General features: G+C 42.2%; 3 protein-coding genes and 1 non-coding gene across 7 annotated transcripts; all 4 read right to left on the bottom strand.

Annotated features, from left to right (window-relative positions):
* Positions 1–990: 990 nt before the first annotated feature.
* Positions 991–4,769, bottom strand: msantd1 (Myb/SANT-like DNA-binding domain containing 1). Its single transcript, XM_026161994.2, has 3 exons — positions 4,222–4,769; positions 3,806–4,099; positions 991–1,618 (listed from the first exon to the last, which is right to left on the bottom strand). The coding sequence occupies exons 1-3, from the start codon at positions 4,473–4,475 to the stop codon at positions 1,327–1,329; spliced, it is 840 nt and encodes a 279-aa protein (XP_026017779.1). The 5' UTR covers positions 4,476–4,769; the 3' UTR covers positions 991–1,326.
* Positions 4,770–7,600: 2,831 nt separating this feature from the next.
* Positions 7,601–21,927, bottom strand: dtx4a (deltex 4, E3 ubiquitin ligase a). Of its 2 annotated transcripts, XM_026161991.2 has the most exons (9): positions 21,774–21,927; positions 21,325–21,539; positions 18,724–19,918; positions 11,140–11,201; positions 10,837–10,998; positions 10,690–10,751; positions 9,585–9,905; positions 9,409–9,498; positions 7,601–9,322 (listed from the first exon to the last, which is right to left on the bottom strand). In XM_026161991.2, the coding sequence occupies exons 2-9, from the start codon at positions 21,530–21,532 to the stop codon at positions 9,092–9,094; spliced, it is 2,331 nt and encodes a 776-aa protein (XP_026017776.1). In that variant the 5' UTR covers positions 21,533–21,539; positions 21,774–21,927; the 3' UTR covers positions 7,601–9,091. The 2 variants fall into 2 exon arrangements, with proteins under 2 accessions (XP_026017776.1, XP_026017777.1); XM_026161992.2 differs by lacking the exon at positions 21,774–21,927 and having other exon boundaries at positions 21,325–21,681.
* Positions 21,928–22,621: 694 nt separating this feature from the next.
* Positions 22,622–22,693, bottom strand: trnaa-cgc (transfer RNA alanine (anticodon CGC)). Its single transcript has one exon. It is a non-coding gene; the product is annotated as a tRNA-Ala (tRNA).
* A 306-nt stretch (positions 22,694–22,999) lies between these two features.
* LOC113018690 (uncharacterized) lies at positions 23,000–26,886 on the bottom strand. 3 transcript variants are annotated; one of them, XM_026161993.2, is made up of 4 exons: positions 26,672–26,859; positions 26,181–26,280; positions 25,699–25,859; positions 23,000–24,194 (listed from the first exon to the last, which is right to left on the bottom strand). In XM_026161993.2, exon 4 carries the CDS (start codon positions 24,190–24,192, stop codon positions 23,569–23,571), a length of 624 nt encoding a protein of 207 aa, XP_026017778.1. In that variant the 5' UTR covers positions 24,193–24,194; positions 25,699–25,859; positions 26,181–26,280; positions 26,672–26,859; the 3' UTR covers positions 23,000–23,568. The 3 variants fall into 3 exon arrangements, 2 of the variants coding, with proteins under 2 accessions (XP_026017778.1, XP_080146535.1); XM_080290409.1 differs by lacking the exon at positions 26,181–26,280 and having other exon boundaries at positions 26,672–26,886; XR_013902182.1 differs by lacking the exon at positions 23,000–24,194 and having other exon boundaries at positions 25,718–25,859; positions 26,181–26,295; positions 26,672–26,802.
* Positions 26,887–27,780: the final 894 nt, after the last annotated feature.

Here is a 27,780-nt window from a genome sequence, read left to right as displayed (position 1 = left end):
CTGCAACGGTTGCCTCACCCCTGGCCTTACTACTCATGTGCGGTGTAGCTTACTCATTTGCAAGAAGCTGACAGCCGTTTTGACAAACCACTATATAACAACAGGATTAGAAGTCTAATGCAATGACGTTGCACTTTATGATTTATTTATTACGGCTGTGAGCAATGAGCATACTATGCAAACACAGGCCACACAGTTCAGTGTGTTATAAGGAAACAAATGATGTTGCTTTCTCATTTTCATGAAGGAGTGACTTCCTTTGAGCTGGTGTAATGTGTGATGGAACTAGCCTAATCCCCCCTATTTCTCTAAATCCTCTTAAAATGGGCTGAAAGGCAAAGACCTTAATATTTCAGCTAACGTCAGCCTCCACCCTCTGTGTATTTTGCATCCCAATAATTGTACCGTAGAGTCAGGGAAATGGGGGATGTTAGAGTGAAAGACAGCAGCAGGTTATCTTTGCATAGTTGTCAGTTCTCAAGAAACAAATCTGCGGGTTTCTGCCTTGAATGAAAGCTTCCATATATATCAAATCCTAAAACTAAATGCTGTAAAAATGCTGTTATATGACTTTTATTAGCCACTATCAGTGTCTTTGTTATGATACGAATAGAAGAATCTGTCTGACTTGTCAGAGTCTTATTATGACTAATGACCCATATTCCTAGAAATTTTTATGTGGATATCAGTATAACACTATAAATATCAAGGTTACCAATCACTCTGTCACATTCTCACGCAAAAGAAAGTCAGGAATGTTTCATTAAAGCTACTATTTTGCACAAAAAGACATAGTCAAGGTTTCTTTTTCTGAGAAATCTCAAGCAGCTTGTGTTGCCATTTGCTGGCAGCTCTTTACCAAATGACTGCAGTAACAGTGGGGATTACCGCCTAAATTCCTGGTTCATGGTTGCTACAAATTGCCCTGTTTTGGCATCAGACCTCCCATGTAACATGTAATTATCCTGGCAAAGAATAAAAAGTGATGGCTGTTGTTCCCACAGTGATTTTTATTAGGGTACTTGGCAAATTATCAAGAAATCTTATACAACTGTTCCTAAAATGAAAATGTACAGTGGAGCCTGACTTAATGTTGATGCTAAAGTGCTAACAAATGCAATAACATGTTTATCTTCTACAAATGATACTCCTCCAGAAATGGTAAAAGCCTGTATTCATGCCTGTCTCTACCATTTCTACACAGAGCTTTACTCACAATAGGATAAACCTGGAATGCCAAAATAAAATACATCATTTTTTTGTATTCAACAAGGTTATAGGTGAGGCAATGCCCCCCAATAAAAAACAAAACAAAAAATATACACTTTATGGTTTTCCCGGATCCTTCACACCGCTCTGACCCCATGTGGCTGATGCAGTGGCGGGAAGCTGGATCATCTTCTCCAGGAGGTTCATCATGCGCTCCTGCAGCTGCAGGCACTGGACCTGGAGGAGGTTCTGTTGGTGCACGGCTCGACGCACCTCCCTGCACGTCTCCTCCATGGCCCGGCTCGACTTCTTCTGTTGCTGCAGCATAGCCTGCAAGACTCGCAGTTTCTTCCGCTTCAAGGACAGGTGCTTGCTGGCCTTCCTCTTCCTGGCCGAGATAGGATGTGAGCTGGGGGAGCAGAGAGGGGAACCTTTCAGAGCAGGCAGTGCCTAGTAAAAAGAGATCACACTGGGTTCGCATTTTCACAGGTTAGTTCCACGACCTTCAACATAACATTGGTTTGTGTGCATCGGCTCCTCGCGCCGAAGGCAGAAATCATAGAAGTAAATCATTGCAAGTGTTTTACAATGCTATGGACGGCATTTAAAGGGAGTGAAACATGGCTTATTACTGGTAGCTACAATCTACAGATTTTTCTGACAATTAAGACAGACAATTGAGAGGCACAGTTTTAATAAGAAGACAGCCCTGAGGACACATCAGCTGGATGCATGTTTCTGATTTTGCCTAACCAGTACAGGCAGATTGTGGGCTGCAGCTTTCTGGAGAAGCAGCATGAGTAGGGATGGGTATTGATAAGATTTTCACGATTCCGATCCAATTTTGATTCTGTTTAACGATTCGATTCTTTATCGATTCTTTTTAAAAAAGGAGAACACACAGGCCGATTAGCTTAGAACTTTGTTTTATATCTTCTCTTTGAACAAGATAGAAATTTAGGAGTAACATGGCCTTACAAACCCAACAGTGAGATCTTAAGAGATACACAGCCTACGGCTCTTCAATGGGGTGTCACAGGGTCCCCAGGAAAAAAATTGTAAATGTAAAATAATAACATAAATATTCTTCTGTAGCAATAATTACAATTACACAAGAATATCCAGTAATGTCCCTGCCTACAATTAAACACATCTGCTGTGGCAAATGGGTGTAAACCACAAACTTAGACACTGCTCTGTGACATTAGTCTATCCTGGCCTGAAAGGAGACGCTACCAGTAGACTGCAGCGAGAACTGGCAGCATCTGAGCCAGACTCTGTCTGTCTGTCTCATCATGGTCACCTAAATGCACAGTAATGGCAGGTTTTGTAAGAAGGCAGATCGCGTTAACATAATATGCACTGTTAGTTGATTATTTACCTGCTGCATTAACGGGAGAGGACGTACAAACGTTACCGCTGCTGCTGGGTTGAGATTAACGAGTCCGGAGCGGAATTAAAAACACGACATTCATTTAAGGTCATCGTGTGTTTTGTGAGCAAATGCTTTTGCATATTCGTAGTGTTTCCTCCCTGAAATGAAATATCTACTTTTCAAGTATTGCAAGTTACCCTGTTGTCATCCGTTCTCGTAAAGTATAACCAAACTTTTGAGCGTTTGAGCCGCCATGTTTCCTGCCAGGTAAATGACGCTCCGCAACGTGGTGACGTAATTCATGGCGACGGGAATCGATAAGGGAATCGTTTGCAAAAATGGCAAACAATTCCAAGGAATTGAAACAGAGGGAACCGGTTCTCAGCAAGAACCGGTTTTCGATACCCATCCCTAAGCATGAGTGAGCGTTTGCTGTGGTGTGCCACAGGAAACTAATGCCAACAACAACAATAATGACAAGAAAACACATCCAGATTGAATTTTAGTGCATCAGAGTGATGAGGGGTTTTTTTTAAAGCCAGAACTTTTTGACTCATTTTTCAGCCCATTAAAAGTTGATTTGAGGGCTAAGGCTTGGTTTTAGGGTTAAAGAATTAGGGTGAATTTAAGACTTTAGCACTTAGCTGTTATGGCTAAACGTAGAGTTAAGAGGCTTGGGATTGCATGAATGTCCCCAGAAAGATAGTGTGTGTGTCTGTCAGTGTGGAAACACTTTTAACAAGGAACTACGTTTAGCCCCCCCCCAAAAAAAAAAAAAGAGAACCGCTCATCTAAACAACCTCAAAATTGAGCACTGCCCTTGCCAGAGTCCCCAGCGACAGACTCACCAAGTCTGGAGTGGATCAGAGGAACAGACAGACCTACACAGATTATTAGTAAGTAAGTAAAGTAAGTATACTTTACAGAAACTAACAAAACTGTTAAAACGCAGAGAGAAAAAAGCAATCGTGTATGTAATTTTAGCATTCAAGGTTTAAATAAAGCATAGCAACAAGTAACCCAGCTGAGGAAAGGTAGTCACTTTCAGTTATAGCTGGCAAGCTGAAAACTGCATAAAACTGTATATCTGGTGGGTTGCTTCTCTGAAACAATAGCATACAAAGGTCAGTTCATCTATTATTATCTTTATGAGTGTTTCAAAAGTGCACATATTCACTATGACACACACATGCACTGTGTGTCTCCTCTATTTCCTGTTACCTGGAGCCCTGTGTGTGCTCACTATCAGAGCTCAGCGAGTCCAGCTCTTGTTTGATCTCCATCTCGTCCGAGGAGCCTGTGTACTCTGGCAGGAATCCCATCAGCCCCTCGTCTGACTGTGGCACCAGGTTGTCTGTCGACTGGGAGGAAGTGGAGGGACCCGCTGCAGAGGCCTGAAACTCCAAAGAGTTCACCCTGCCGTTCTCCAGCGGCTTGGAGAGGATCTTCTCTATGGCCTTGTAGTACGGCCAATCCGGCGCCTCGCTGCCTTCGCCAACTGTAGCTTTCAGTCGCCTGTTAAAGCAGAGAAAATGTAAAACAAAAACAAAAAAAATGGGTGGTGGTGGTGGTGGGGGGGGGGGTGGTGGTCATGCAGCAGCTGGAGCCACGACTTTGGACCGGGGTTTTGCACTTGCCTGTACTGAAAAGACATATTGGTGATTTTCATCTTGATTTCTTCCTTGAAGCGCTGCTCTCCTGTCAGCTGAAAGAACCTCTGGGACATCTTCTCGTAAACCTTAGCGTTCCTCTTGCTCATTTTCAGCTCGTTGTGGTGTTCCTCCCACACGTACAGGAGGGCTTTCATTTCGCCATCGGTCCAGTTCGGGGCCCGTCTGTGTTTCTCACTGTGGCCTGGCATCAGGTAGCTGAAACCATCCTCTGATGCCATTTTTTTTTAAAAAAATTTTTAAATGACTCTCTTGACCTGTGCTGGTTCTGTTTGCAGAGCTTTAGAGGTTGGTTTTGAAAGCCTTTTACTTCGCTAAAGAGCCGTGTTGAGTCTCCAGTAATGGAGGGATAGAAGCAGGAAGGCACACACACACACCACCACCCTGCCTGTGCCTTTCCCCCTAGTCTAGCTGAAAGAGGACTCAAAATGGGGCCTAAGGCAGGAGAGGAATCCGGTTAAAAGCTTTTAGTGGTGCGTGATGTCACCGTGACATCAAGTTGCCCTGGCAACGGTGAGGGAGGCCCTTTATTTTCCCTCCCCTCTCCTCTAACCACTCCCATCTGCTCTCTCTCCCCTCCATTCTGCTTCACTGGAAGCACAAAAAGCTTTTAGTTGAAAGGCAGCAGTGTGAGCGCACAAGACTGCTGATGGTTTTGAAATATGAGCCTCCGGGGAGGGGAGGAGGGGTGGGAGGGGGAAAAAAAGCACTGAGAAGGAGGAGGAGTGGAGACCATGGGTATGTGTTTCCCTGGCAACAAGGCAGTGGATTTGGTAGTCAGCCAGCACTCTGCTCCATTTAAAAGCTTTTAATAATACACAAGTCATTTTGAGATGAGGAGAGGGAGGATTTGCTTTATCTGGCAGGATGCGGGGAAAAAGAGAGCAGAAACACTCGCAGCCTGCAATTCAGACCTGAGAAAGCAAGCCCAGGCATCGCACCGCAAAGCTGTGAAGCTCTTTTTTTTTTTAGGTGGGGATAACAAAAGGGAGACATCAGACGAAACGGCAACGTGTAGTGATCAACTGCAGGCAACCGTTGAAGCAACACAACACGCTGTCTCCTGTAATCAGCTTTCTTTTCATAGTCATGGTCAGCAGACAATGGACCCCTGCAGAAAGGGTTTCTCTGACCATTTGGGGACTCCCTCCCCCCACCCCCATTCCAGTCTCTGCAAAGGGCGGCTCTCCCCTGCCCCTGTGCGCATTAACCAGTTTATGTGCATATTTCTTTCCTTTCCCTCTACCTCCCCTGGTCTCATGTTTCTCTCAGTAGCATTTACGCACTGAAGCCCCACCGTCGTTCACACACAGACAGCGAGTTGGCAGCAATTCAGCCCCTGCTTTGTCTCCCACATTTTTTTTAAATTTCTTTTACTTTTGCCACCTTAAAACTGGCAATGCAGCAATAACCATCATGTATTCTCACTTTAGGTGCATTAGTGCCATTAGCTGCATTGCGTCCAGCTTAACTCAGTTGCAGGCTGATTAGATCTTTAACCCATCTGCTCCCCACTAACCTGACAGGCGGGCGCTGCATGTTCATACCGCTAATTGGCAGCTTTGCCCGATCCATCACATCTGTCACTTAAAATAAATCTCTGCCGTTGCAGAAATGGAAACGCAAACGAAAGTTGACGTGAAAGGTTCTCGGTGTGCTTGAAGAAATGTGACTGACACTTAAAAAGATTTTTTTGAAAGGGTTGCGATCGTTACCACGTCGCGTTTTTGCTCCGGATTAAACAGTTGATCGTTTTTTGACTGAGTCTCAAAATATTAAAAATAATCTGTCACTTCGGCTTATTTCAGCATCACGCCCCGCCCCCTCCTCTCTGTCTTTTCTCTGCGGTCCTTTAGGATTGCATTTTAGTTACCGTTGTGCATTTTTTCATTCAATAAGGTGGAGGTAATCCAGACTAGTAATCCAGGAGCCAGACTAATCTGCGGATAAACTGTTTGATGCACTGCTCACGTCTGCAGGCAGAAGTCACCGTTGTGAGTGATCAGTAAAATAGAGCCACTTGGTAGAAATAAATAAATAAATTGTATATATGTAAACAACGCATACTCGGAGATCTCGTTAAGGAATCTTTCATTTCTAATTTCACCTCACTCACAGTGTAGTTTGTATTCACACAAAGCATTTCAGAAATGATCAACTGTTGGATTAAAATGTCCTATCAGCCGATTTAACAAAGGTTTTCAGGAGAAACTGAACAACTTAAAATCTAATACATGCAGTCTCCTTAATAAGCATGCTGCTTATTTTTCATGCACTCTGTAAATGGTAAATGGCCTGTTCTAATGAGCCTTGATTTCTGCTGCATTCAGATGGTCTTGCCTTAATAGTTCAGGCTGCCAGTGGTTTAATGGTGCAGGGATTTAAACACCACAGCATACCTGAGTGTTGTTGCTTACCCTGTCCATTCCTTTATGACTGCAGTGTAACTATCTTCTGATATCTGCTTCCAGCAGGAACACAAAGCTCACATCACCCTTAACTGATTTCTTGAACATAACAATGAGTTCTCTATACTCAAATGTACTCACGGTCACCAGCTCTCAATCCAACAGAGGAACTCAGGGATGTGGTGGAACAGGTAATTTACTGAAGTGCTCAGATTACTTTTTGTCTTAAGTGATATCATGTGGCCTGCTATTGGTAGCATTGAAAAAAAGCATCATGTAAATTGTACCGGAGTGGAAAGTACCTGTTAGCTGCAAAGAGCAGACATACCTGCTAGCTAAACACAGCTCTACAACCTTCATGACACATCAAGGAGGAGAATGGTGCTAATGCTAGGATAACTTTTAGTTCACTTACAATTGTTTGGCACCAAATCTTGTGGGAAAGTTGATAAATGCTTCCAATATCAACTAGCTGTAAAATTAGCTAAAGTCAACGCATCCCGAAGCAGACTTACAGTAAGCTAAATTCCCCTGAGCAATATAACAAATGTTTGAAATATGGTGTTAATTTTTCTTATCACAAAAATAACTATAATAACAAGTTACTTTATTTAATAAGTAAAGCTGTAATATCTAGCTAACTTTTTAATAGCGTCAGTGCTACAACTCACTGCTAATGTTAGCAGACTCAACACAGACATTACTACTGTGCTTGGTCACACACCGGGACTGCTTCTTATCAAAAGCCACTAAAATTTAACCCCGATATCATTTGCTTTTTTGTTTTGTTTTGTTTTGTTTTGAATATACCTGTTTTTAATAAGTTTTTATCTTAGCAAAACAAAAGTTTAAAGAGCTACCTTCCAAGAAAGTCAAATAGTCAGACTTGATCATCACTTCTTAAAAATAAAAAAAATAAAAAAGTTGAGGCTTCAGGCTTTCTCTTTGAACCTTAGAAAAATGTTTAATGCAAATTTATGCACATAAAACATATACATAGAATACAGTGCATACATAAAATATCATAAAGTAAAAATGCTTTTGATGTTGGCCTACATTAGTATGTTGACACATACTGCTGCATTTCTCTTTAACATAACAACCTGGTCCACAGTGGACCACTTTGGCCCAAGCTGGACCCACATCAAGATAGTCTTTTAGACTGCGCATGGCAAAAAACAAAACATGACAAATACAACCGCTGACCACATTCTGTAGTGTGATTAGAGCATTTGAGGCTGGTGTGTATCCTACACAATAAAAGGAAAAAAATACAGTAGATACAAGCTGTTTCCTTTTGACACTAAGTAAAAAACACTGTGCAAATCTGAGCTCAGGCAGGAGGTCCAATCCTAGCTTTTGGGGAATTTACGCCTCCTAGGGGGGTAATGGATTAATCCACGATAGGGTTTCTTCTATCAGTCATTAACATTAATGCAGATACAAGAAGACATAGAAAGCTGTTAAATACACCCATGCTCTCAGGGCCAAAGGATTCAGGAATGTCAGCTTATTTCTTAAATAGAAAAATACTAAAAAAAATGATTGTTTTTAAAGAAAGGGGCTGGTAAATGGCATATAAAGTATCAGGCAAACTCTGGTACACCAACAGCTTATCTAAACTTCCCTCCCATGTCTTTGTCTGTCAAGCCAAACCCAAAAACAATACAATGGAACACAGCATATTAAACAAAATGTGAAATTATAGTATAAAAAACATGGATTAATGGAACCGATATCATATAATATATGAAGTATTCATAACATACAAGAACACAAGTTAAAAATCAAACCTAAAAAGGAATGTAGTTCTGGAAAAGTACCACTAGAGGTCAGCAAATATCCATGCTCAGATATCCAGTCAAACATTTGGAGGATTTATATGCTTCTGCTTGTGGACTAACACTTTAAAAACGAACCCACATTAATTTCTTAAATTTCACTTCCATTCGGTTCAGCAGCAGCAGGAGTGGTAAACACTTCATCACTTAAGAAAAACAAAATCAGTTAGTTACATTCTTGATATGAAGTCTGACAGTATAAATGACAGTTTTTGTTCCCCCCCCACAAACTAACAATGACTCGTATGTGCACAGTGGTCTCAAATGTCTCACTGAGTAACATCGGCAACCTTGACACCATTACTGCATCAGGAAAGAAAATGATTCCCCACGTACGTATCAAAACTGACTCATGCAGTCGTAAGAGAAAAAAAAAATTGAGTCGCAGCAAATTCTGCTGAAGCTATTTCAGTTGGGGCTTTTGTTTTATAGTCCTTCTCCATCATCTGGTGTAAAAGTTTCCTCTGTTCGTTTCGTCACACTTTGAAAAGAACTGGTCCGTCTAGCTGCGGATCCCCGTCCCAGGATTGTGTTTAAAGACTCACGCCTGGTATCTTCTAGTGTCTTCAGTGCTGTGAATGTCTCTGCTCAGTCTCTGGGTAGACACTCCTCCTCGGTGATGCCCTGAGCTTTGAGCTCTTCGAGGACATTGTCCAGGTGGCCGGGGTCGGGGTACCCGTGGCCCGTGAGGTTGGAGCCGAACTCGGTCTTGTGATGCACCTCGTTCCAGATGACCGTGTCGCTCTCACCTGTAGTGCTCGACGTACCCACAGAAAAAATGAGCCTACGATCCCACGCTACCAGAAGCAGCCTCAGAACCTGCAAAGGGTTAATAAAGAACACGTGTTAATATATGACCATCTTGCCCATCTGAAATTCAAAAGAAGAGACATTTCTATGTATACCTTGCGTCCCTTCTCGCTGTCAGGAAGGTAGCAGTGTCTGGGGAACCCACGTGCAGTGAAGGGTTTGCCTGGATTTGGGTGCTCTGGGCCCTGAAGACCAGAAGAAGAACAGTTTGTCACTTCATTCAAAAAGAGACGCTGCTAGCACCACATAAACACCGATATACTGAATGTACCTGGATGCCAGGAGGGATGTTGTATATGATCCGGATGGTTTTGCAGTCTGGGTGGCCAGGCAGGGAGTGCGGGATGACATGGTACTCCATCTTGCCGGGTGGCTGGTTGCCAGTCTTTACTCCGTAAATGGTCTTGCAGGTGGGACACTGCAGGCTGCCGTCCTTGTTGCCGTTATTGTACATAGCAACGAGGCACTGCAGGTGGTACTGGTGACCGCATTGTGCCAGACGACCCACCGACTCGGCCCTGGAGATGCCACCCACACCAGGACCTTTGTAGCCCGATGGTCCGGGCAAGGCCTCCATACAGATGGTGCAATCCTGACATAGAAAGATAAAGGACAGTTTGAGTTCTGTCCACTGCAGAAAAGAGATTTTCAAATTATCAGCACGTGCCACATCATGCTGTTTGAGATAATACCGGTATTTTATGTTATCAGATATCTGTAATCCAGCGACTCCAGACATTGGAGTGCTTACATTTGACTTGCGCTGTGTCACTACTACTGCACTACAATAAATGCTGCTCCCTGCAAGCTGCAATTAAAGGTAAAATGTTATTCAGGTATCTTTCCCTATGTCATCAGAAATATCGTTGTCACAAATTTCCCTAAAATATCACGACACATTGTTGAGGCTACACTGTGCAGCTCTTTTTTAATGTTTGATCACCTCCCAACAACTTTCAGCACGTGTCATGGCTTTGAGCAGCATTAGTACACCTTCTACACTTCTACCACGTAAAAATATGGACACCAAAACAATTCTACTATGTAATTTGCTCCTGAAACTGAGAATAGTGCAGATGTGGTTATTTTCCCTCCCACCTTTTTCAGTTATATAATCAGGAGTATAAGTCCTGAGCCTCAAAGAGAGAAATTTGGCCCAATATTTTACGTTTTTGCTGTATTTTGCTCTGAAAGTATTTTAAAAGTTATTAAGAATGAATCCCATCAAAGTCCAACATCATTTTACTGGTCATTATTGTCCCAAACACGGGCTCTGTTTTATACGTTAGATTTCTAAGAGATGTTGCTGGAAGCTATGACGTCTCCATCATAAATAGACTTGCTAGATAAATGCCCTCCATAGGGAGAGAACTCACCTCCTCTGGGGGGTTTCGCACTTTCTGGAGGTAGCGCTTCACCACTTCCTCTGGAGTCTTGCCTACAGACAGAAACACAAAATTCAGTGAGAATTTCATTATAGTCACAAAGCACATTTGCTCTTCTTCAAATCACAACTAGCTCACCTTTCCGGGCCTGTTTCTTTGTGGTCTTGCGACAGCAGTGGCCCAACCCCGGGACAGGTTTGAGGTCGCTCTTGCTGACAGGTGGAGGATGAAGCACCAGCTTGGGAGGGCGGGTCAGGCAGACAGGAAGCCCTGCTGCGCTCATCAAGATGCCTGTTATACCTGAATATAGCCAGAAGAGGGGGCATGAGACATACTACTCATACATTCCTATTGCATACACAAAGCTGGATGAGCTCTTGTGTTATGAGAATGATCCAGTCTAAATCATTTGGATTGATTCAGGTAGTTAGCATAGGTTACCTGCCAGTGCAGGATGTACAGGACTGGATCCATTCAGGTTCTTCACTGGAACTGTTGGCACTCTGCAACAAGGAAAACAAAGCTGTATGAATCTACTGATGGCTGACACAGGCCAGGTCACCTCCACGCAGACTGAAGAAATCTGACGAGTCACCTGTGAACAGGTGCAGTTAGATACAGCAGATGCTCGCCTCCACCTTACTTAGAGTCAGCAGGTTAAGGAGCTTTTTCCGAGTCAAGTGGAGAAACAAACACGGATTGACATGCTGCCCTATAATTGCCACATATGTTTGGGATTAAATGGCAGCACCAGAGCCTTGGCTGCTTTATTTTCTCAGTAACAATACTTGTAATATCCCAGGGTCGGTGATCACAAAATTATAAACACTTTAAGCTAAAATCCATCAACTCCAACAAAAGCAGCTTTGATTTTTATACAAGGAGGTGACATGATTGTTCATTTTAACCTCCAGTTTTTGTTCAAGATATTTAAAAATGCTGTTTAGTATGTCAAATTTGTTATGAACATATTGAAATGCTACAGTAACTTTAAGCACAGCTGTAATGTGTATAGCACACAGGGAGAGTCACGGCTGTGTCTGACCCATCAGACGAGCGTACTTACGGTCTGCCACTTTTGATAACAGTCATCGCTCTTGCTCGAAAGTGCCAAAAACCACAGATACGAGTCAAAAATATTCCAGCAGCGATATGCAGATGATACGTTTTTTAAGCTTCCTCTCCACTGGTTTCTCACTCTTCTGTTCTTTAGTGTGTCAGTGTGTCTGCCCCCGTCTCCCTCTTCCTCTGCCTGTGTGCCGGTGTTAGATCACTCTCCTCTTTTATAGGCCTAATCCACCTGTTTCCATCTGGTGGCTAAACTCTGGTTGTAGGCCAGAGATTCGTTACAGCAGGGATTACCTGTCAGATGCTACATCACACTGCCAGGCTGTCATAAGGCAGCACCAGGTTGGTGACTGTACGAGTTACAATATGGCGATACAAAAGAATCCCTCTGACTTTAAAAAGCTGATTTAGTACTCTGATGTCGTTAGTGAATCAACATGTACTAAATCTGAAAATCACAAACATAACTGAGACCAGCCCGTCCGGCACCAACTACCACACCATGATCAAAGTCACTTAAATTATCTTTCCTCCTGATTCTGACGCTCAGTTTGAAGTTCAGCAGGTCGCTTCGACCACAGCAAAATAGACATGCATGTTAGGGTGACTGGTTTACATGTGGGGTAAACACAGCAGATATAGAGTGTAAAATAAAGGACTCTATGTATGACTGAAAATGTGGTTTCTAGTCTAAAGTGTTTCGAGTAAGACTACAAAAGCAAACATAAGGCCCTGGTTCTAGAATTGGCCTAGTAAAGACCCCAATCCGGCCGGCTGGATATATGAAGGAGGGCATGCATTTTGGATTTTTAACTGTACTTTTAAGTTTTAAAGCTTTTCCTGCTGATAAAAAACCTCCCCCACAGCCATTCATACTACACCAAAGTAGTTAAGTGAGTGTAAACAATCAAGTGACAGACAAGTTCCTGTTTCTCATCATCTATTTCATCTATTAGAGATTTCAAAGATTTTTTTTTTTCAATCAACAAAAACGTTGTTTTATAAATACAGGACAGTCTGGGCAGAACGTTTTCTGTAATTATACTCCTTTATCACGTAGAAAAACTGAGAGTACTTTTATTTCTCTTTGTATAAGTTGATTGTGTTTTTGGTAGTCATCAAATTCAAAATGCATTTCTAGAGCTGAAGATAAATGACTGATACTTTCTTCACTTATTATAGATTCATATAATGTCTTATTTGTGATCGTGACTTAGCTTTGGACAGAGCTTTAAATAGATGCGATGACAAATCTGGGAGTCATTTTAACATATGCAGAATTGAACCTGCTTATCTTGAAGTCACTAAAGAAAAATTGAGCTTTTGAGGAACAGTGACTCCTGTGTGACTAGAAGAGCTCAGACTATTCTACAGTTAATAGAATACATAATAAAATGTAAAAAAGAAAGAAAAAAGACAAGAAAAAACCCTGTAATTTCCCTCTCTAAGTAAATGATGTGACGATGGCATGGAAAACCTCACAGTAAGGAATTACTAGACTGTTCAGGTTCCTGTACTGGTCAACCTGATTACACGGTGCTGTGGCTCTATATTTGTTTGTTTACCAACAAAGTGTCCTAGCTGTGGTATTAACTCCGTCTGAGCATGCTCCTTACGTGACTAAGAAAACGTTCAGCCGACCGACTCGATCTCTAACGGGTAAATGTTGACTGGCATTTTATTTGTGTGTCCGGCGGGAATAAGTGAGCAGTATGAGGTGGAAGAAAAGTGGAGAAAGGTTAAGAAAACAAGCCGGGGCGTGTCGGCCAGTCACGTTTCTCTGATCTCGGTTAAGCTATCGGCATTAGAGCGGAGTCCATCTGGAGCGCTGGATGATGGAAACGCACAAGCCACCGCATATGGCAACACAAGCTCACACCCTGAATCAAATCTAATAAACAAATTGGTTGATTAAAACTTGAAGCAGAAGTAAATCCAGTCATCGGGCTCGAATGATGACGGGTTACTTTTTATGGAGACAAGCATAGGCAGTGCAGAAAAAGCAGGTGCGCCGACCAATGGAAACTCTCGTCACTGTGATGCATCTGTGACGCTGAAGACCCCCGACACGCTAACGCCTCACTTACAAACCATCTGCTCAATTTCACTGCAGGCAAACTCTCAACAACAGCTCATCAATCCATCTACTAAAGGAAATTCTTTTACATAACAAACTTACATAGTACTATTTTTTAACTAAACCGCATAAATGCTACAATATTTTTGTTTTTTCAGCAGACTGTTTAAATCCAGTATGAGAGTTCTTTAACATCTTCTGGTACCACACTTCCTCAATTTGTCATCATGTTTTCTTGCTACAGTTTGTATGTACATGTGTCTTGTGCTTCCTTTGCTACTGCAGCATGTGCTCATCTTTTGTGGTCTTAAAGAAATTCTACTTGATCCTCTCCAGAAAGTAAAAGCGAGCTGCTTGGTTAAATTCACTGCAGCTTGAATTCTTCTGTAGATTTGAATAATTAAAGCTCAACACATAAATATTTTGGACCCATTGACAGCAAAAGAGGATATGTGCAAGGCAAAAAGTCATCAGTGTAGTGATAACCCACATACCTTTTCACGCTGGCTCCAAAAGGGAGAACAGCCCAGAGACTTCCATGTTAATGTTTTACCAGCTTTAGAACAGGAATGTTTACTAGTTGGTACAAAGAAATTGTTTGGGCAACTCGATTTAATCTTCCTCTTAATAACACACTCTCAGAAGGCCCCAGTCATATCTGTCACTAGGGAAAATGTATTGGCCAACCAGCTGGTGGGGGATTGCTGCAGGTTGCTCATTGTCACTCAGTGAAATTGGTTGAAGAGTGCAATGCAAACCAGAAATGGAAAAATGTGCCTTTGGAAAGGTGCTGGTTTCAGCTGCAGTCAACATCTTTCAGTCAATGAATTTGGTGTCTTAGATGCAAACTATAAGTGACCGTGGCAATCTGCTTGCAACCAATGCAACTGCAAGGATGGTTTTGGTGCAACACACTCATTACAACTGTTTCATGCAGCAAGCATTCAGTAACCAGTCACATTTTTCAATACATATTTTTCCCTAGCGGCCAAAAGTTGCCAAGGCGCTCACTGACTGGTCGCTAGGTCTGTGTCACTAACCACTAAACTGTATAAGTGCAACAGATGGATGGTGACACTGGCAGCTTTTTGCTAATCGTCATTTCAGCTAAACTGAGTCACTGAACTGGTATCTCAAGTGCATTTGTAGAGAAATTTTAATGCAGTTATCTGAAAATAGTAGCTAATCATACTAACAGAAATTCCAGTAAGTCTGTAGTCAAGTCTTAATAAGTGAACTTCTATCTTATTACTAACTCATTACTATTTAGCAGGCTATCTGTTTCTGTGCATTACACCTTTACAGTTTTTGGATGCAGCTTGCTAACATCAGTGGATAATTTAGCTCACCATCCATTGCCACAAAAAGAAAAATAAGAATAAAGGAAAACATTATTGCTGGGGCCAACACGCTACAATTAAGACTTCAAAACTGGAAGTCTGACTATATACAAGTCTGGAAAATATCCTCTTACATGATTTTATTATCATTATCATTTTGTACATGGGCATGATTTAGAGTGTGGTTACTCTGTGACTGATAATTTACTACTATAAGCCCATGTTTCATATACAGCCTGGTTGACAGTTTACTCTATACAATGAATGCAACCTTAAAATTAACTGAGGACCGTAGCGCCGAGTAGTGTCAAACAGTAACAGTTTAAGGTTTTGAATGATAAGAAAAATTACAATTTGAAGTAATTTCTGTTAAGACTTTACCCTAATCCCCCAGCAGAATTCATTTTGCTAAAAATAATTACATGTAATTTCCTTCTGTGAATAACATCATTGCACAGCAGGTGAAAGGTCCCACTGGAAGGTGAAGCAGCAATTCAATGATGTTAAATGCCTCACAGGGGCAATAACTCCTGATTGTTGTACTTTCTTAATTACTTACTTTTTAAAAAGGGTGAACTTAATTATCCACACATTTCAATGGATTTAAATAATGACTGGTTTCAGCGGGTTTAAAACAGTTTGGATGTGACCGCGCTTGTGTTGCATGGATATGGGGATAAAGCAGTGAGCAGGCTGGCAGGATCAGAGCGATTCTGAATCGGTGACGTCGGTGGTTTTACCGCAGCAGCAGGTGTGACCATCTGCTGGACTCTCACCTGATATGTTTAAAGAATTGCTCTGTCATGCAGCTCACCTGACACAAAATGAGGAGATTAACGAGGCAGAAATATTAATCCTGCTGTGATTGGTGTTAATCTGAGGCTTAGCTGGTGTAAAAACTGGTGTTTCACTGAGGTTGTTTCAGTTAATGCCAGGATTCAGACAGTTGGGTCACCGTGCTGGGGCACGAATGGATTAGGTGACATGGAAATTATTTTTCAGTGTATGGTTATGTGTCTAATGTTTGGAACTAGAAACTAGGTCTATGCAGAGCAGTATGCACGCATGCATTTTCTCTGCATGTCTGCAGTTTTATATATAAAACAGCTACCTCAGTCACAGTGAACGCCACAAACAACTCCAGCTGCAAACTAAACACAACAACTGTGTTTTTAAAAAAAAAAAAAAATTCTAGTTACACAGCAAGAACAGTGCACCTCCACCTGACCATGACCAGACATCCAACTAACCAGCGCCTTCTGGCTCTGACACGTGGATACTGCGACTTCCTTCATTAATCCTCATGCACTCAGTTCGTCAACACCGGAAGATCACGCGGTCATAAAGCGACACTCTGATAAAGAGTTTCAAAATTCTCTGTTACATCAAACCCTTCTCCCTAATAAAAGGAGATCTTTTTGTAGGTTATAGCAGGTAAGAACATCTCGTATTCCAACTCAAATCACAGCAATCACATGGCAGGAACTGGATGAATGTGATGGATGACTGCAAAATGAAGTATATAATGTTACACTTTATAGTTTTGTTGTATATGAATTACAGCATGTTACTGTTAATTATATGTATACTCTTTGCTGACTGGTGCTGCAGAATATGCAGTAAAAGCAACATGAACGCCTATTTTTAAATCCTAGTTTTTATGCCATTAATCCTCCTGATATATTGCATTCATTAGCAAATATTTAGATAAATTCCCACTGCATGGCATTTTTAGTTTAAGTTACAGCTAACACCATGCAAAAAGTTCCAGATGACATGTATAGAAATTGCTGTAGATTCATGGATTTTAGTATATTACAGGAAAACATTTGGTTGTATGTATATATCTATTTATTTTGTTTAATTTTAAACAGGAGTGCAATCAGCAGTTGGGAGCTCCTTGTCTTCAGTCAAAATACAAGGGCCTTTATTTTAATGATAACTGTGGCTGCTAGCTACCATAATTACTTTGGTCACCATGATGTTGTCTGATGCACAGTTACAGGCAGTAGAGTGACTTGACAAAACGTTACTTTCATTTTTTACTATAGAAATTTGTTTTTACAATAATTTAAAAATTACAACTTTAGCAGCTACACAGCTGATGTCTGTACACTAAAATGTTCCTTAGTGGAAATTTCTAAATTCTTATCAAGATTTTCAGTGACACGTTTTGGACATCCCTGACTTGTTTTACAAGCATTCAAAATGTTTCTTGATGCATCTTTGAGTATCTTTACATCACATTACACCACATCCACATTTTTTATATTTAATTGTACCAAAGGGTTTTTTTTTTAACCAAGTTACCCAGACAATTCAGTAAATCTTACCAACCCATCTCTTAGAGTTAAGTACTTGCAAACTAAGTTTTTATCCATCATGAGTACATCCAGGCAGGTTCCTGGTCCTACATTCACTCTGTACATTTAAAACAAGCTCAGCCATATAGCCAGAGTCAACAACTGTCCTCAGCGACAACATTTCAGTAAATTCTGGATTTCTTAAATTTTATGTTACAAAGTTTTAAAAGCTGTTTAAGTTGAGCCTGATGTTTCTTTACACATAACGAGGAAAAAAAGCTGGATCAGGTCATCATTCATTGAAAGACTAGCAACGAATACCAGAGTTCTTCTATTTAAGTGACAGATACGAACTATTCATGACGCTGTTTTGACAACATCCTCACTTTACTTTGATTTAAGATGACACTTGTGCTACTGTGTGTTTGTAGAGCTTTACCACCATTTGCTGTTTGCGTGATTAATCTCTGGAATGTGCAAACACTTGAGAGAGCTCACTTTGTTCTCTATGAATGCCCTTCATTGTATTTCCGTGAAAGTAATTGAGCCTGGTGGACTTTGTCACAAAGATTAAAGGCTCAGAAATACTAATGAGCATCGATGTCAGACATGGTTGTTTGGGGCTGTCACGGTGTAATGACAGCCCCAAACAAATAGGAAATTGCTGTCTAAAAATGTTTTCTTTTTACATGTCTTGATGCCTGATTGGGCTTTTTTGTGTAAAGTGAACTGGCATGGGATCTTATGCCCAGAAACATTTCATGTATTTAGTATTACATAGTGTTAGTGCTTGGATCATGATTTGTAGGTACCTTTCATATCATATGAGCATTTTTATACTGCTGGTCTATCTGGAAACAATTCACATGATATACCAGGAGAGCATGCGAGGCAAAATACACCAAGGAACTGCAGGCTGTGAAAAAACGGATGTGAAATTGTTGTGACAAAAATACAAGTGCCTTAGAAAGTTATTTGTTAAATTTCCATGTACTGAAAACATGGTTTACAGGAACTTTACAACCTTTGTTTTGCTGACAGAGCATATGACAGAGAAGCTCAGAAAAACACATAAGCCTGTCATTCAGAAGTGTGGAAGGCGTGTTTAATTTCACAGCTGACGTGTTGAAGTGTGGAGTGAGTGAGAGGGTTCTCATCATTGATAGGTTTTGCAGGATACGAGCAGGTTCTGCGTACAGAGACAGGTGCTGAAACATTACAGCGTATTTCTACTCACCCAGAGGCGATAAGGGCACGCGACTGAGCCATGGCGATACGCTGCAGCGCGGGACGGCTCAGCCCTGCGAGGCTAGACCGAGGTGGCAGGGGCGCCGCGCAGGCAGCAGCCGCGGCAGCGCCGGATGAAGACACCGGACCCAGGACACGGGCAGAAGGTGATGGGGTGCAGGTGGATGTAGCTGTGGAGATGAGAGGTGGCCCTGAGGCAGGTGCTGCGGGGGCAGAACAGGAAATGGAGAGAGAGGAGACAGAGGTGGAAGGGTGAGGGGTGGAGGTGGTGGAAGATGATAGCGTAGTGGAGGGCGGGGGGGGCGGTGGCAGCGGTGGTGGGAGAGGAGGAGGTGGGGGCCTTGTGGAGGAGATGGAGAGACCAGCTGTGGCTGACCCAAGAAGGGAAAGAGAATGGGTGAAGCCTCCTCCGTAGCCAAGGCTCGTAGTGCCAACGCTGCTAGCACCAACCATGCTCATACCTCCTGCACCTCCCATACCACCTATGTTGAATCCACCTGTCGCCCCAACCATGGATGTCCTGTGGGGGGAAAGCGACCTCGACAGGGTTGGAGGCCGAGGGAGGGTTAGTGAATAAGAGCCTCCTGGGATGGGGAGGCTGCTTAGTTTGGGACTTGGTGGTTTAGTCTGTGGTGGTCTTCGACCGAGAGTGTGAGCGGTCGACATAGTGCCTGCTTTGACACTTAGCACCAGCATACACTGCTGACAGGCGCATGGCTGTCCCAAGGAAGTGATGGCTGAAGCCGGGAGCGCCCCGCTGGGGTACGCACTCCCGTTTCCAGTCCCACTGCTGCTCATCCGGATCCCCATGCCCACTCCAGATACATCAACACTTAGAAGTCCTCCGTGTCCAGGCATGGACGTTGGCCCCCAGGCATGGTGAGACTTGGGTAGTGGCCCAGATACCAGCGGGTAAGCCAGATCAGAACGGCGCTGGATGCGTCTGCAGCGCTGCGTTTGCCCATTGATTTGGGTCATACTTTCGAAGTCAATGAGGTAGCAGAAACCCAGCGGCGCCAGGTCCAGCCAGGGCTGCTGACGGTCGCGCGCTGCCTGGATTGCAATGCCCACCTCAGTGTCGTATGCCGTCCAGCTGCCAGCGTCGTTCTCCCACTCCCACAACCAGCCCTGGCCTGGCGCTGATGTGGGGTCGTAGAAGCTGCGTCGCACCGGTCTTAGGGTACCTGAAGAACACGCCACAATGGACTGAATTACTGAACAGTAAACTATATTAGTATACATTAAAAAGAAGACTTGTACTGTGAATATGAAGTTCTGTAGCGACTTTTCACTGAGTCTGCTCAACATGACGCCAGGCGATGAGAAGTAGACGCGAGACGAGGAATGCGACTGCACTACAATTTGCTGCGGAAAAGTAGATTACAACCATAACAAATTCTACATGTCTGTGTTTGCTTGCTAAGAATTTGGGCAAACAGGTTGCCCCTGGTAACAGCACATGGTGTTCTGAATTCCGATTGGCTGGCAGCCTTGATCCGACCCAAAGCTGACTGTGTTTGCTTTCCCTGGGTGTCTAGAGAAACTCCACAGAGTCTCTATACTGTAAAAGCTCCCCACATCAAATCCCGGCTTCCGATAGCACTGCATACGTTGCGTTAAGAAGGATGCTTCACACTTGAGCCTCTTCACTGGCAATAATAACAGGGAAAAACAGAAAACCGTACAAATTCTGTGAAATAACACTTTTCGCAACTGTGACTCTGGAGCTTTAACATTGCACACTACTAATGAACACACAAAACATAAAGCACTGTTGAGCACATGAGGCCTGCCACGCACAGACGCATAATAATATGGGCTCGTTCACGAATTCTGCTCCTGTCAACCCCATTTTTTCAGTGTCCTCGCACTCCTGAAATTCCTCTCCTCCTCTCTTGCTGCTACTGCTTTTCTTCCTCAGACTGGGGCACCCTGCCTGTCTCCCTCATTTCAGCCTGGTTTCGGGTTTAGAAAATAAACCAGACAAAAGCTTTTATCAGCCAGCGCTGAGAAAAGGCCAATGTTGGGGTGTCTGCCAAAAAGAGGGGAAAAAAAGGGGGGGGGGGGTCTGACAATCCCCTTCTTTGTCTTATACCACCCTGCCTGGCCTGCTCGGTGAAGTTGTGGCAGATCACCGCTTGTGTCTCCTGGAAGACAATACCGAGGGCCGTGTTTTGCAATGAAAACCTTCCCATGCATGGGCAAGCACACACTTCCTGCCAGGAATGACTCACTTCAGAGCTGACACCTTTCAAAATCCAACCTCTTCAATGCTGGAGTGCACAAATCTAGGGGCCGTGTGGAGGGGGGTGTCACTGAACTGGTGAAGATGGCAATTCAATGATTTGAGATTTTAAGATGAAAATGATTCAATTTATGTCACTGAGTGAGATCTTTAGACCACTAAACCCATCAGCTTCTGCATGATGATTATCAATAACAACCCGCCAGCATAAAAAAAAGAAAAAAAGGCCTCCACCTCAGGCTCAGCTTCAGCATTACACCCCCCCCACCACCACCACCGCTCTCTCTCTCTCTCTCTCTCAAACACACCCTCCCTCTCGCCCCTCTCCCCCCTCCCGTTTCTCACCTGTGTCCTGTCGGAACTGGTGCATGGAATGCAAATCGATGATGTAGGGCGAGAGGCGAGAGTCCACCTGGCCGAGGACGACACTACCACAGCGCGGGTCGCTCCGGATGACTGCCTCGATGTGATGACAGACAGCCGGGCTGTAGGGCCGCCAGCGTCCGTGCTCGTTCAGCCATTCCCATACCACTACGGCGGATGCTAGTAACATCCTACTCCTGAAAAGACAGAAAAACAAAAACAAAAACAAAAAATGACAATACCGAGGCACAAATGAAGGAGAAGCCGGGGCGACGGGTGTTTAAAGGTACCCCGCTGATGCCTCTCCGCCGCGCAGCCCTGCGCACAGCGGCGCTGCATCCATCTTGGACAGTTTGCAACCCAGATGTGTTTTCAGTGCTATCTGTGCTTCTAAGTGCATCTTTCGGGATGACAGCACATGCAATCCGTACCTTCCATGTTTGTAGTTTCGGAGGTGCAGCAATTATTAGGTCCTTTTATTGCACGGGGGAGATACAGAGCGTTTCGTGGAAGCAAAGACAGAACAGAAGCCTTCCAGGATGGTTGCATTTTACTCCCTATGCAGATGAGTGACGTCTACCGAAATCAATTCTCAGCCACAGTCAAGTTTGGGTGAGAGGAGAAAATGCAACTTGGATGCTCACGGTGGTGCGGCGGTGGTGAACTAGGTTACTGTCATGAACCGACTTTCATAGTAAACTGTAAGATTTAAAAAAATATATATAATCAGACAAAAAACGGAGGATTTTTTTTAAAAATAGATTTTTAATATTTACCCCGTTAAATCGTCTCCTCCTGTAAAAACAAACAAACAACAACACTGCTTTGTAGAGTAGTTTGTTTAGTATTGATCCACCAATATAACTGTAAGAATGAGGTAAAATCCCGTGTCCGTGTTACATAATCGCTCTAATAAATTTTCGGAACACTACGTTTGGAGTTAGCTTTACTTATTGGCTCATCCAAAATGCCTCCATCGACCAGCTCTCACTTAACTATCAGGTACTGGACGGGTGAAAATAAATCTTTGAGGCTCGCGTGTATGAACACCCCCACGCCTCCAAGGCATCCACCGTCCAATCACATTCGAGCACGGGCTGCTTTGGGCCAATCGCAAACCTACCTCACCTCGCGCACACATTGAGGTGACGGTGTTTGCTATATAGTTATGCCGTATTGCTTTAAAATTTTTTACCTCTTCTTCTGTGACTTCTGTGACAATATTGCACTTTATAACATTTACAACTTATACGGAAATAAAAGTTGAAAAAAAAATCTTTGGAGATGCCGGGGATTGAACCCGGGACCTCATACATGCGAAGCATGCGCTCTACCACTGAGCTACATCCCCATTGGCTGAATGATCAACAAGGAGAGGATTTATCTGTAACTCATGGCTGTACCGCTATTGTGGCTGATTTTGGTGTAATTACGACTTTAATATTGAAAGTTATATTGTTATTCATATGTATTTGCTCCGGTTAATGCATACAACAGGAAACTTGTGGCGTACCGCTAGCATGTTTTTTCTCTAAAACCCTAAAAACGTAAAACACGGAAGAATTTTAGCTTCGTCATGCTATGATCACGTTATGTACACATGCTTCCGCTGATAGCATTACTGCATGTTTTATATATTTTTAAAGTATACAATTCATTCGTATTTTCAGTATGTGGTTTATTAAATTTTCAACCATTTACACACCATATAAAATGTATGTTGACTTAAAGTTTGATCGGTTACATTCACTTGTTTTCAATAAAACAAATAACGCATTATTTTGTTCTCACTATATTTAATTACTACTCTTTTTTTATTTCTACAAACGGCATAAAGAACAACAAAAAACAGAGCAGAAAACACTAAAAAAAGTTTCCAGTTTTCAATTTCTTATGTAGATTAAAATAAACATTTAAAGCAAAAAAGTATAGACAAGTATTGGTTTTTTTTTTACACTTTACAGTTACAATCTAGAGTACCCCTGTATGTTTATATAACTGCTTTATTCATCAAAAAAATTTGACCAGAGGAAAGCAAGGTCAGTGAGGTCATGAAAGATTAAAGCTCTTTGGGTTTAATGGGTGGGTGCATGTATCTTTTATTTTATTTTATTTTTTTAGACTAATAGAAGGAATTTGCAGTGGGGAGACATTTAGGGGATGAAGCTGATGTTTGTGAAATCCTGATTTGGCAGTTTCCTCAGTCTTATTCATTATTTCTGATTCTCACAACGCCGTCACGTCACCTTTACCCTCACCACCTTCTTCAGACCAGATCGCACTTCCAGAGAACTGCTTTAGATCTATCAGCAATCCCGGCCCTCCACTTGCCTCAGCTTTACTCTGCTCTTCTCCCACTTTCTCCTCCTTTTCTTCACTTTTATCTTCCGTCTCTCCCTCTGGCTCAGACTCATCGTTAAGTTTGGTTTGCTCTCCTGCCTCTGAACTCCCAATACTTGAGTCATCATTTGAAGTATTACTTTCTTTCTCCTTAGCATTACCAGTGTCGTTGTCCTCCTCCTCTTCATCTCCCTCTGTGTCACTCTCCTGACTACCACCACTATCCACCTGTTCTTCTTCATCTTGGACTTCCTGCATTTCCTCCCCTTCCTCTTCTTCATCACTTCCAGGCCACAGCTGGACCCCAAGACGTGCCCCCACAGCTAACGCTGCACTTCTCGCCTGGTCCCTGAGACCTCCTTCCTTGTAGACGATGCGTCGGACTGTATATTCCCCTTCAGCCTCCCTGTTCAGCTTCTTGTACAGTACAAAGAGCACAACAAGGAGGAATAATAGGATGAACAAAAGGCCCAGCACCAATGGAGTGCTGTTTTGTTCAGAATCCCCCATCCCTGAAGGAAGGACAGAGAAGAGGTTCAGAATTAGTATGAACACACATGGGGAATCAGTTCATTTTCATAAATGTTTTGGTGATGTAGGATTTAAGAAAACACATGTTTACATTCTTGCCGAGTTAGATTAGAAAAATGACATTTTACATTATTCTCGTTTCATTTAATTGAAGCCTGAAATCTGATAGAGTAGCGAAATACGAAGGGTGCAGTACAAGGAAATCAGTCACAGGTGGACACAAGGGGCAAAGCTGATGTATAAATTCCTATATGATTTTTTTTCTTCATAAAACCCATTAGGCATTTGAAGATAACTCTCTTTCAAGCAAGCCTTGTCTCTTTGAATGATCTTAATGTGAAATCATATGCATTCAACCAATAACTTGCCAACAGGGTGTGAGGTGTGATATATATTTATCTGGATTTGTATGTGAGCATTAAAATGTGTCTGTGGGTGGAGCTTTCAGTGGAAAGACTGCTCGGTCTAGCAGGAGCAAACCGTGGTCAAGTACTAACTAACCTTGTCCCTTTCATAGTCTAGCTTGATTTGTTAAATGAGAGACCCATTGTAACGGATAGCTGCGCATTAATCACCTCACAGTAAGCAAGTTCTGGGTCTGGGCAAAACTGCTTGTCAGGTTAGCTGGTGGTTTAAAGTTGGATGAACATGTGTCATTGCAATTATTTCATTTTACAAAGGCGCTCCGAAGACATTTTTTAACTCATAAATTTGACTCTCTTATAGTCAAAAAGAGACAAACCTGTGAACTTTATCCACCAGTTGAAATTCTGCAGTGAAACGGCCGAAAATGATGATCAAATTGCATAAATTAGAAATTTTCAAAATTCTAGAGTGACAAACACGCAATTTTTGGCACTTATATCCACTTTTGAAAGTTTGTTTCAGTCGTTTGCTGCATTACAGTTTGCTTTGGTCCCAAGAACACCAGCTAAGAATCATTCTGACACAACAAACTAAATCTGACAGTTGCGTTGTGGTGCAAATTAAAAAAAGAAATAGCAAGCAAGCAAGATTTACAGCTGCTTTAGGCCTTTTTTCAAACACAAAAGCTGTGTGTTTTTTTCTAACACTGCTTAGCAAAGCTAACTGTCTGCATCATCTTCATATTTCTACATATGACAGTAATATGATTTTTTTTTTTTTATCAAACTCTTGGCAAGAAAGTCATTAACACTGTTTATCACACACACACACAAAACAAGCACTTCTAAAAATAGGTACATTTTTAGCTTTAAGAGCAGCTTTCACTGTTTATTTTAGCAAGGGTGTGCCTTATCACTTAAAACAATGCAGTGTGTGCACTTGAGGGAACACAAAAGCAGAAAGCTGTTTCTCTCTTTGCACTTTTAAACAATGGAAACTGAGAGTCTGCCACAGACTTTGTGTAGGGCTTCTGAACTCATTGTCAGTCCACTTTTAACTCGTTGCAATGACACAAATCTGACTTTGCTACAATTAAATGTAATTAAAAATGTGCATTACCTCCTTAGGAAGAAGTTACAGTTGAATTAAAGAAAAAAAATTCCTGGATGGTTTGGAGTCTCAGTTACAGGCTGAACTTTACAGTCACAAACTCCTGGTGCTTTCAAAGCAGCTGTGAACTTGTCATCAGGAGATCCATTGGTGAATTTTATACTCAGGATCTAAACATGAAATTAAAAAAGAGGTAAATTGACAAAGTTAAGGCATGCACAACACTGCACAAAAACGGCAGTGGTACTACTGAAATGACCTATCATCTGAACAGCAAGTGCACAATATTGCACGATTTATGATGAAGCATCACTAATTGTAGCTTTCTAAATCGAGAGGAAACATTGATGCATTGCTCAGCGTTAACCTGAAACTTTTTCTCCATATACAAATGTGTTCTTTGCACATTAAAATTTAGAAAGTTTTTTTTAAAATCAATCTTTACCAAAACATAACACAGGCTCACAGGTTATAGTTATATACATACTCACACTGGAGATGTTACAGGAAGTCTGCCCTTGTTAAACTCTAAATTGTGTTCACTAGGATGACAGGAAGCTTTGCAGACCGCTCAGAGCGTTTGCTGGTTTCCTGTCAAAATGATAACTGAACAGCATCAGTCAGCCCGCCATGGGTGGAAACTTTTTCACTCGGAGTTCATCAGACCGAGAGCCGACATCAACTATTGCAAAATTAATCAAGAACTAAAGCAGGTCCACTTACAAAGAGCAATTAAAGCCAAAATGGATCAGAATAACTGATCTAAGTTGCAAATTATTGCCTGAGGTGCTGTAATTGTACCTCAAATGTAGCTTAGCATAGATTAAATAAATGCTTCAAGTACTTCAAAATCCAAAGTATTAAAAATCACAACAGGGGAAAAGCAGACAAAGCAGTTTCAGTGTAAAAGATGTGCGCAGCAAAAATGAGCTTAAGAGAAAAACAGGAAAGACATTTTTTTTTAAAAACCCGAAAAACTTACCAAAGTTGTGAGTGAGAGATACTGTTTGTGTTGCTGGAGAGCGAAGAATGGCAAAGAGGCTGACTTGTGTCATTTAGGGTGTGTTAGAACGAGTGCGTAGAAAAAGAAGAAGAAGAAAAAAAGTGAGAGAGAGAGACAGCAGGGGGGTGATGCATGACATGTGATGCAGAAAGTGCTCGCTGAAGCCCTCCGAGGAGGTGGTGAGAGCAGAGATTAAAGAGAGACTTTGACGGGGTGTGGTGATGAGCACAGATAAGGAAACACACAATTATTTATGGAAAGAGGAAGGTGCAAATTTGAATTTGTTCCTTGCGAGGTTGACAAGTCACTTGGAAACTGCAGGTGTGAAGTCTGTGAAGTACACGTGCAGAACATGCATGTCTCATTACTTGTTGCACAGGTCTGTGAATGAACTTATATATATAGTTTTCATTTTTTTTTCAGTTGGAAGTTTGTTAATTTGGTTTGGTTTTGCTTTATTGGACATATAAACCAACAAAACAAGTCTGGTGGTGTACATGAACCCGAAGGCAGCCTAAGAGCTAAACCCTGATCTATATTTCTTTTTAATCAACCCCCAAACGAAGGACTTAATTACATATTACAACAGTGATATCTGAACCTATCAAAAGAGTGCATCATGTTCAAAAAGCTGTGCTGAATATGAAACCACTTTGCCACATCCTGTTTTTGCTCCACCGGCCTGCCTTCCACAGCCCCTACACCCAACAAAGACAGCTAAACCAAATCTGTACAGTAATACTGCACTGTACTACACTCTAAAGCCAGCCTACATCTGTTTCCTATTTCACTTTTCTATTATCTTTCTATCTTATTATGCACCTGATATTTTTTGGCCGTTAACCCTGAAAATCCATATCTATACAACTCTAATCATAACTCTGTTGTTTTGGGTTTTTTGAGGGGGAGGTTAAGCACTCTTGTGTTGTTTACATAATTCAGTGATCTACTGTTCTAACCTTGGGTTATTAACACTTTGAGCTGTTGTGTTTCAGAATGGTACTAAAGCTCCACATTGTTACTTTTACGCTGACTTGAGAGGAGGAACTGGGTGGCCTCTTTTTAGGCTTTTGCATGGTTGATTGGGT

The sequence above is a fragment of the Astatotilapia calliptera genome, chromosome 3 (genome assembly GCF_964374335.1).
Source record: "Astatotilapia calliptera chromosome 3, fAstCal68.1, whole genome shotgun sequence".
NCBI lineage: Eukaryota > Metazoa > Chordata > Actinopteri > Cichliformes > Cichlidae > Astatotilapia > Astatotilapia calliptera.
This window is presented reverse-complemented; position numbering and strand designations above follow the sequence as displayed.

Bases quoted from the DNA above. Each gene is read 5' to 3' on its own strand.
- dtx4a (XM_026161991.2), bottom strand. From the start codon at position 21,532: ATGTTACTAGCATCCGCCGTAGTGGTATGGGAATGGCTGAACGAGCAC. The intron at 19,919-21,324 runs GTGAGAAACGGG...CGTGTTCTTCAG, and splicing joins CCAGTTCCGACAGGACACAG to GTACCCTAAGACCGGTGCGA. The intron at 9,906-10,689 runs GTGAGTTCTCTC...TTTCTATGTCAG, and splicing joins TGCGAAACCCCCCAGAGGAG to GATTGCACCATCTGTATGGA.
- msantd1 (XM_026161994.2), bottom strand. From the start codon at position 4,475: ATGGCATCAGAGGATGGTTTCAGCTACCTGATGCCAGGCCACAGTGAG. The intron at 4,100-4,221 runs GCAAGTGCAAAA...CTGCTTTAACAG, and splicing joins AATATGTCTTTTCAGTACAG to GCGACTGAAAGCTACAGTTG. The intron at 1,619-3,805 runs GTAACAGGAAAT...CTGCTCCCCCAG, and splicing joins GAGCACACACAGGGCTCCAG to CTCACATCCTATCTCGGCCA.
- LOC113018690 (XM_080290409.1), bottom strand. From the start codon at position 24,192: ATGGGGGATTCTGAACAAAACAGCACTCCATTGGTGCTGGGCCTTTTG.